General features: G+C 35.5%; 1 protein-coding gene and 1 long non-coding RNA gene across 2 annotated transcripts; both read left to right on the top strand.

The window, feature by feature from the left end:
- Positions 1-434: 434 nt before the first annotated feature.
- LOC111411219 (protein FAR1-RELATED SEQUENCE 5-like) lies at positions 435-1,970 on the top strand. The gene has a single exon (XM_023041774.1). It carries the CDS (start codon positions 435-437, stop codon positions 1,968-1,970), a length of 1,536 nt encoding a protein of 511 aa, XP_022897542.1.
- Positions 1,971-2,446: 476 nt separating this feature from the next.
- LOC111410978 lies at positions 2,447-2,965 on the top strand. Its single transcript, XR_002705797.1, has 2 exons — positions 2,447-2,582; positions 2,658-2,965. It is a non-coding gene; the product is annotated as an uncharacterized LOC111410978 (long non-coding RNA).
- The last annotated feature ends 6,674 nt before the right edge of the window (positions 2,966-9,639 follow it).

Genomic DNA, 9,639 nt, shown 5'->3' with positions numbered 1-9,639 from the left:
TGCAACATTAAAATAAACGAAAAATTTGTAATGGGGATGATAAACCATGAACTGCCCTGCAAGCGTAAAATGGCATTTCGTCCAGTGTTAAAGAAAAGGAAAACTCTGTAATGGGGATGAAAAACATGTCCTGCATTGGTTATTGTTATTACAATAATGCTGTTCGAACAATTTGGATTTCATGGTTTTTACTTTAGTTCTTTAGGTTGTGAAACTCTAAAGGTAACGAGAAGCTTGTAACCTGGAAGTTAAAATCATGGTTTTTACTTTAGTTCTCTTTAGCTTATTCAGTCTGTTGATAGCAGTGAGAACCTTAGATCTTTGAAATTTTACCAATAAACTATATTTATTTTACAATTTACTTAGAATGTTCAATCTTTATGCATAATAATGACGATACAATTTTTGCTTCATTTCTGGACGCAGGAAATAATATGGAAGGTGGCATTGATGATTTTTTGTTGGAAACTGAGGATGAGATCGTTGCGGAGAACAGGAACATAGTGGAAGATGAAATGTTAGGAGATGATGGTATCGTTGTACCTAAGGTCGGAATGACATTTAGCAGTGAAAATGAAATGTTTGAATTGTACAAAGAATATGCATACAGCGTAGGTTTTCCCGTAAAAAAAAGGAATTCAAAAAAAGGGTCCGGTGGAGTTTTGAGATTTGTGACATATACTTGTGGCCGTGAAGGTCGAAGGCCAAGTACTGCTACCGGATCTGTAAGGCCGCAACCAACAATTCAAACCAATTGTAAGGCCCGGATAAGCGCATCTTCAGATGATCATGGATCTTGGAGAATTAATGCAGTCCACCTCGACCACAATCATGGAACAAGCCCATCGAAATCCAAGTTGTTTCCATGCAATAGAGAACTGAGTGCACAGGTTAAGCGGAGGCTTGAAGTGAACGATGTGGTGGGAATTCCGTTGCACAAAAGTTATAATTCCGCAGTTGTTGAGGCGGGCGGATACGAAAATATGACTTGTGTGGAAAAGGATTGTCGGAACTACATCGAACAAGTGAGACGGTTGAGACTCGGAGAAGGAGATGCCGCCGCAATACAAGCATATTTTTCAAATATGCAAGCACATTGCTCGGGGTTTTATTTTAGTATTGATTTGGATGATGAATCGCGGTTGAGGAACATATTTTGGGCAGATAATAGGTGTAGGCAGGCATACAAGGAATTCGGCGATGTGGTCACGTTTGATACAACGTATCTTACAAATAAGTATGATATGCCTTTTGCTCCTTTCGTTGGCGTCAATCACCATGGACAATCAACACTGCTTGGTTGTGGTTTGCTTTCGAACGAGGACACAAATAGTTTTGTGTGGCTATTCAGGTCATGGCTTCAGTGCATGCACAGTGTAGCTCCCCATGGAATAATCACTGATCAGGATAGAGCCATGCAAAATGCAATTCAAATTGTTTTTCCAAATACAAACCATAGGTGGTGTTTATGGAACATTTTGAAAAAGTTGCCAGAGAAGTTTGGGTACCATATTGATAAGGGTTCTATATTTTCTGATATACATGGATTGGTGTATGATTCCCAGTTCGTTGAAGAGTTTGAAGAAGGTTGGATCGCAATAATTAATAAGTTTGGATTGCATGAAAATGATTGGTTATCTGGACTATACGAGAACAGAAAGCGTTGGGTTCCTTGCTTTCTGAAAACCACTTTTTGGGCAGGGATGTCAACAACGCAAAGAAGTGAGAGTATGAATGCGTTCTTTGACGGATATGTACACTCAAAGACTTCATTGAAACAGTTTGTAGAACAATATGAGCGAGCACTAAGGAATAAGGTTGAAAAGGAATTTCAAGCTGATTTCAAATCATATTCACAAATGCTACCATGCGTAAGTATGTTTGAAATGGACAAAACAATTTCAATCTGTTTATACCATCTCAAAATTCAAGGAGGTTCAGGAGGAGTTTATAGGGAAGATGTATTGTGACCTCATATCTACTTCAGAAAATAGTTTTGGGATAATGTGCGAGGTCTGCGAAGTTGTGGCATGCGGCGAGCGAATGAAGAAAAAAATATTTTTTGTGTCATTTCAAAAGGAGAATTGTCAATTCATTTGCAGCTGTCACTTGTTCGAGTTTAGGGGTATAATTTGTAGGCATGCGATATCGGTGTTGATCCGTAATTGCATACATCAATACCGGAGAGGTACATACTGAGACGATGGAGAAGAGATGTTAGTAGAACACACACGAGGGTGGCTGTGAACTACGCTGGGTTGGTTAGTACACCTAGTCAGTTGAGATATGATAGTATGTGTCAGTCTTTTGCTGGGTTGGCAGATCTTGCTGCTGATGATGACGGGCAGACTCGCGCCATAATGGACTGGATAGAATCGCAGTGTACAGTTCTTACGTTGACACGGACGAGTACAAGCACTAATGTCCTCGCACATCATACGGTACAATTAGGCCCCCAGTGTAATGTATCGCAGAATACCTTGAGCGGGAGCGTACGGGACCCTCTCGTGTCGAGAAGAAAGGGTGCACCAAAGAAACTTCGAAGTAAAAGCCCGTTGGAGTCGAGTTCGAAGAAAGTAAAGGTAATTTAAAATATTATAATTCATATTCTGCCAGATTGTTGCAACAATTCCTCATACGCTCGCTTTGATATGCAGGCAACATCAACATCGAGCAAAGGAAAGAGACCAAATTCGAGTCAGAGTGCTACTCCAGTTGGTACACAAGAACTTCAGGCGTCCCAACATTAGCATGAAAAATTCAGAAAGAAAATCTTTTGCCTCTTAAGTTTTATCAATTGAGGAAAAATTTTATGCATGTCCATAGTGGACTATTTGGTTTTGGCCAGGTAGAATAATATGCAGAATCAAAACTTGCTATTTCGTGCCTGTAGAAATAAGAATTGGTTTGATAAGAAACTTGCGTGATTTTAAGTGAACAAATCTCAAGACCTGTGTTTTGCTTACATTTTGTATAACTGTACATTTGTGTTGAACGTGTTAGTTAATGATTTGAGCAATAGATGCATGGACTGTCCCGCGCATTTTGAAAACGCCTAAATAGAAAGAAGTAGAAACTGAAAGATAAAAAATTCTCAGGATTATATGCATTGCAACCTGCAAGCTGAAATTTTACACCAAACTATCTATAAACATTTCAAAACTTCTCAATGATTTGCCGCCCTGACTAGTGTTTGCCGCTGCGCAATGGGGATCGACCTGCCCGGTCAGGTCCCGGGGTCGAGGGGGCAGCGTCCCCCGTGGGGCTCGGGGGCAACGCCCCCGAAAGAGAATTTTATTTTCAAAAGTTTTTGAATAGGTACATCTGTTCATTTTGACATTTACTTCCAACAGATATGTTTTTCATTTCAAGGGACACACCCAATATAGAAGACGAACTTAAAAAAGTATACAATTGATCGTAAATTATATTTTTATTTTTGTTTACAAAACCACATCCTCGAACAACAATAAAATAGAAAAAAATGAAAAAAAAGTGTGTAAGTGTCTCCGTGACACACTGCTCCGGAGCAGAGTGTCACGGAGACACTCTCTCCATGACACACTGTCACGGAGAGTGTGGGGCAGTGTGTCACGGAGAAAGTGTCTCCGTGACACACTGCTATGGTCTGCCAAATTTGTCCCGTTTTTCAAACAATTTCTACTGTTCATTGATGTGTTCATTATTAATTTTTTATTACCTGTTCAACATCTGTGCAAAGGAATCTGTTCGAATAGCATTGTTGATTGAAGTATGTGAGGACGATTTGACTTTTCAAGTGTGAGGCCTCAATTTTAAGATATATTAATATTATTTAAAGGGAAAGTTGCTGTATAGATCCTCAACCTTTTAAAAATATGCAATACAGTCTCAAATCTCTAAATCATAACAGTTAAATCACAATCTTTTGAAAATATGCGATAGAAGGACCTCTGGATATTTTTCATCTAGATACACATTAGTTGACCAATTGACTTGCATTTAACCATTTTAATAAGAGACAAAAATCTTTAATATTTAATTATTTAGAATAATAATTGAAAAAAGAGAAGCTGAAAATAAGAAAATAATGAAAATAATCATCATTTCCACTACCACCCATCACAATAGTCACCACCATAACTGTAAAGAAAATAGGTCAAATGATGACATTTTGGATGGAAATAGTCCATGGATTTTAAAACATCATATAAATTGAGGTGTCCTCAATTCAGATTTAAATATAATTCATTAAAATGTAGGTGTCCTCAACCTAAACTTTTAGAAATATTTATAAATTTAAGTGTCCTCAACTTAGATTTTAATAGGTAAATTAGAAATTTACGTGTCCTCAATAACTACTTGATTTAAGATGATTTCATTAATTAGATAGATTTTGGTAGATTTTAAAAGATTTCAAGCCAAAAGTATAAATACCAAAAATATGTAACAATTATATCCCAACCCCACAAATTTCAAGACTTTTCTCGCCTGCAGATTTGTCGCCCTCTCCCTCTCTGGTGAAAAGGTTTTTCTTTTTCTTCTTCTTCTTCTTCTCCTCCCTATCTCGCATCTCTCTACCATGAACAGATCAATTTTTACTGAATTTATCAATTTTCTGATTTGTTAGTTTCACCGATGGCCATTAATTTCCCACATATTCTGACTTGTTAATTTCACCAATGGTCGTCAATTGATTTTTTATTCTGACATGTTAATTCTGGATTTTTCTTATTGAATATACTACAAATTTTTTTCCATGTGTAAGTAATTAAGAGTTACGAAATATAGTTACAATGACATACACATTCATTGAAATCTATTTTACCATAAATTTTACCCAAATCGATGAGAATCTATAAAATCCATTAAAATCTATAAAAATCCATGAAAATCTACAAAATAGAAATTCATTCAAATCTTATGAAATCTATCAAATTCCATACAATCCATGAGAATTTATAAATATTAACAAATCTACTAAACTCTGAGTTGAGGACACCCCCGTAAATATGTTTTCGATGAAACTGCTACGATTTAAAGTTTCAGGGTTGCACTACATAGTTTGAATGATTTGAAATTTCTGCCGTAAATTTTAACAAAAATAAGAGAGGGGAGGAAAAAGAAGAAAATCTACTTAAATGATTGAGTTTTAAACCTATATTTTTCATGGAATTGTGATCTCAGTAGTTTAATTTGTAACAAGAACAAAACCTATGAATTTAACCTTCTCCCATTCTATCGGGTAGGAATTATCATCCGTATCTGTTTGTGTTTTATTATAATCTCTTTATAATTTGAAGTTAAAGTTTACCACGAATTTATAATTACGAGAAATGATCTTTTAAGTAAAGGAGCTTACACAAGCACATGACATGCTACATCAATTAATTGGTGAATTATTTAATTTTTAAGATATATCATCAACTTATTCATCATTAATTGATGTGTAATGTCATCAATGGTCTATTCAACCACTACCCACTTAATTATGCACATGTTTCATGAGATCAATTACTCATTTTTATTTCAATAATTATAACGAAATTTGTTAACTTCAAGAAATATGCCAACAGAATCTCTGTCACTTCCCTTCCATGTAGATGTCACCTGCACACTCGAACACTCCATTAGCAGGTAAAGGTCGTCGGCCAAAAAAATGTCCAATGACCATTTGTACTTCGATGCCAAGTCAACGAACAAACAAGAGATAATATGAGTGCAAGTTAAGGAGAGGAGATTTGACTAGAGCTAGAGTGACATATATTGATTGTGAATGGACTCACATATATATAGGAGGTAAATGGTCTAAGGGACCTAAGCCTAGGCCCAAATAGATTGTTTGATTAATTGGGCCAATTCAATTAAATAATTGATCTTAAGTCGGCCAATGTATGACTCCATTCATCACGTACATGCCATGTAATTTATAGATATAAGAATAGTCCTTCCAGTTGAATCATATAATTATATGAGGGTTGAACTTGAAATATAAGTTGTCAAGTAGACGAGATCTTACAGATTGCTTCGAAATATAAATAGCTCCAATAAGTGAGCCCTTACGAATCACGTAAAAAATATGCATCAATCTTAAATAGGTGAGAACTCACGAATTGTCTCAAGAATATAAGCTGCTACGATTTATCAAAATTTAGATAGCTTCTTCTCTACAATATGGATTAAACCAACCTGTATTGCAATATAAGATCTCCACTATACATATATATAATAAATTGAGGTCCATTTACCCTCTCTACATACTCATGATGATAATATGCAGAGAGCTTATCATGTATCAAAGTAAATCATATGCTTGCACAACCTAAAGTAAAAAATATTGCTAATAGGAAGCGAGTAACATGATGTCCATAATAAAATGATTGTGTAAGTAACGTGGCATATGTACTAACTATAATGAAAATAGTGTCATGACATTCTAATAGTGATATGACGTGTATTTTGCAACAATAATATAATGTATATGCTTGTAGTAATAATATAAGGACATTATAAGATACTAGTATCACAATATGTTATATCTATATATTATGTTGCGTGCACGTGAAGGAAAGGTCCCACATTGACTAACTCGACGTTGATTATTTAATTGGATTGGGCCAATTAATCAAGCAACCTCTTTTTGGACCTAGGCTTGGGTCCAGTCCACTAGCTCACTTGGCCCATTTGCCACCTACATATTTGCGAGTCCATTCACAGTCATGGTATGTCACTCTAACCTTAACTAAATCTCATTTCCTTTTCTTGCATTCATAGTATCTCTTATTTGGTCATTGATTTGATTATCGGAGTGCAAATAATCGTTAGACCTATTTTTGGCCAACAGTCTTTACTTCCTAATGGCATGTTCGAGTGCGTAAATGACGCTTACATGGAGGGGAGATGGTCGGAATTCTGTTGGGCCATTTTTTAAGGTCGAGAAAATTCAAACAAGCACTTTATAAATATTAGATTTGTTGTTGATATATTCATAGAAACTAATTTAAAATCATATTTCTTGAGATATTTTAATACTTAATAATTATGGCTAGGAGATGGATAGTTTTGTAAAGGGTATTTGATTCACTTTATTCGACAAGATTCTCTTAAAATATGAGTAAAGTATTGTAAAAAGGAAGACTAAAATAACTTATAGAGTTTAATTTGCTAATAATCGAAGTCCACCTTGATTGAATTATTGTACATACCGACTTTTAGAGGCTTCCCTTGGAGACTAAGAAAGTTAGGTTAACAGCCTTGCCTCGCCTCGCCAACCCAAGAAACGTGTCGCAGCCAACCTACCATGGCGGCGGCGCTGCGTGTCGTGGCCCCAGTCACTAGCTGTCCATGTTTTTTGGGACCCCACACGGCTTTAAATGCAGTATATAAACCCAACTCAAGGACCAAGAAAACGCACACAATTTTCTTGTACTATTATTTTCTAATTTCTCTCAATTGTTCTGTTTTTTCAAATACACATGGAAATGACAATGTTGAGGGCTGTGTCCATGTTCGTAGCCGTGATGGCAATTTGTTCTGCTGCAATGGCTCAGGATGAGTTCGGAATGTCTCCGTCGCCTGCCCCGACGCCGGACCACGGTGCAGGATACACCTTGCCGGTTTCTGCCGCTGTTGTGGGTTCTTCGTTGGTTTTGTCTCTCTTGGTCCTCATCAAGAACTAGATTATTTATCCTTGTTTCTTCATCGGTTCCCTTATGATTCGTGGAGATCGTACATCACACAAACTGAGTTTTGTATGAATACTATTTTTTATTTTTACTTTTTGGTTGGACACTGAGAATTATACTATTTATATATAGTGATACATTATACTATTCTTTATTTGAGAGTTCTTGTTGCATAATAAATTATTCATTTTTAATGATTTATCCTGTTGGAAATAAGAATTATGGCTACTATCGAATCCAGTTCGGCTTGACCTGTTTACGAACCGTGCCATGGACTAGATTGCCGCCTTAGGCAAATGCCAACTTATCGTACAATGGATCCTTTGGGCGACTAGAAACAAAAAAAATTTTGATCGTTTTTAAAGTTGAATGTAACTTGTCTAAACTTTATCGATATAATTTACAGATCAGGAAGAGATCAAAAGACTCAAGGCCGGCACTAAGCTGAAGACAACTAGGCAATGGCTTAAGGCCTCACATCTAATGGGGTCTCTAAATGAAAACCATGGTAAAAATCCTTTTAAATTAGTATAAATTTAAAAGATGGATTAATTAAAAATTTATTTAAAAATAAATTTTCTGGTAGATTGATCTTATCAAAAATAAAATTTTCTTGACTTTAATATACATGATTAATTACATCTAGGAAATGAGTCCAATATTATTATGGAATATGATTTAATTTGGAAAGCAATATTACACATCCAATAGCTTACTTTAACAAGTTATAACTTGAATTTGATTTATCGAAAATAATTTTTTCATGAGTCCATAATGTCCATAGTTTGATTCATCGAAAATAATTTGAATTTGTTACTTTAGCTTTTGAATTGTATCAAGTCTTTGTTTAAAATGTAAATATATGATTTATTTAAATATTTAAGTATTTTTATGTTTGTAAAATTTTTTTATGTTTTAAGGGTCTCATAATTATGAGTCCCTTAGGACGTCAAAATTCTGAGAACTGGTCGTAATAAGACTTGAGATAATTGACCTCCTGAGGCCTTTGCAATTCACTTGATAATGTTTTTCTCTTACGTAACTTGCTCACTAATTGGAGATGTCATTGGTAGTGGTTGCATTGGTGAAGTATAAACAAATATGAGGATAGATGGACGATTGCATTTTATGAAGTTCTAAAAGAAAAAGGGACATTTGGTGGTGGTTCGACCCCTTGGAAGGTGATGAGTTTGGGAGAAAATATGTATGAAGATGATGGCATTAAAAAAATTGTGCACAAGACATGGATGATTTGATACAAGTATTTTTATTGAATAAAATTAGGGGACTAGCCATACTCTTTCGTTTTGCTCAGATTTCATCCCTTGAAATTTTCTCTATGCTATTTTTCCTCTTGGTATTAACAAGGTGTACAAAAAATATAATGTTGCTACAAGTTCGAGCAATATGGTTATCAGAGGAAGGGAAATAATCAATGATCCGTTGACTCGGGTAGCTGACTCTATTAGACAATTGTTGCATAGAAAGGCAGTCGGTAGGAAGGCAAAAAAAATTAGATAATGAGATTGGTTGATGGGGATGGTGTCTGGCATGAGAATGGTCGACATACAGCCTGAGTGGTCTTTGAATTTTTCTTTGAGTTGTTCACCTAGGTTAGTGGACTCTATCCCTATTCGCAGATCATCTTAGCGACTTAGTAGAACCATTCTCAGATTCAAAGGTTTGGGATGCACTCTTTCATATGAGGTTTTTCAAGGCAACCTGTCCATAGGTTAAATTCACCTATGATCACTGAATTTTATACTTGACGTGTTTGATAGGGTGAAATAGGAATAGGAATTGGAAGATGGAATTGGAATTGGAATTGGAATTGGATTTGAGTTTTCCAACTTTAGGTGTTTGATACATTTTTTTTCATGGAATTTGAATTCTTGATTTCCTTGAAGTTTGGACTTTTCTTGATTTTTAGGGAAAACCAATTCTCACCATATATAGTGGGAAATTGGTTTTCCTA

The sequence above is a fragment of the Olea europaea genome, chromosome 15, assembly GCF_002742605.1.
Source record: "Olea europaea var. sylvestris chromosome 15, O_europaea_v1, whole genome shotgun sequence".
Classification (NCBI taxonomy): domain Eukaryota; kingdom Viridiplantae; phylum Streptophyta; class Magnoliopsida; order Lamiales; family Oleaceae; genus Olea; species Olea europaea.
Note: the sequence above shows the minus strand (reverse complement) of the source record. Positions and strands in the feature narration are given on the sequence as shown.

Excerpts from the sequence above, each read along its gene's own strand:
- LOC111411219 (XM_023041774.1), top strand. The coding sequence starts at position 435 with ATGGAAGGTGGCATTGATGATTTTTTGTTGGAAACTGAGGATGAGATC.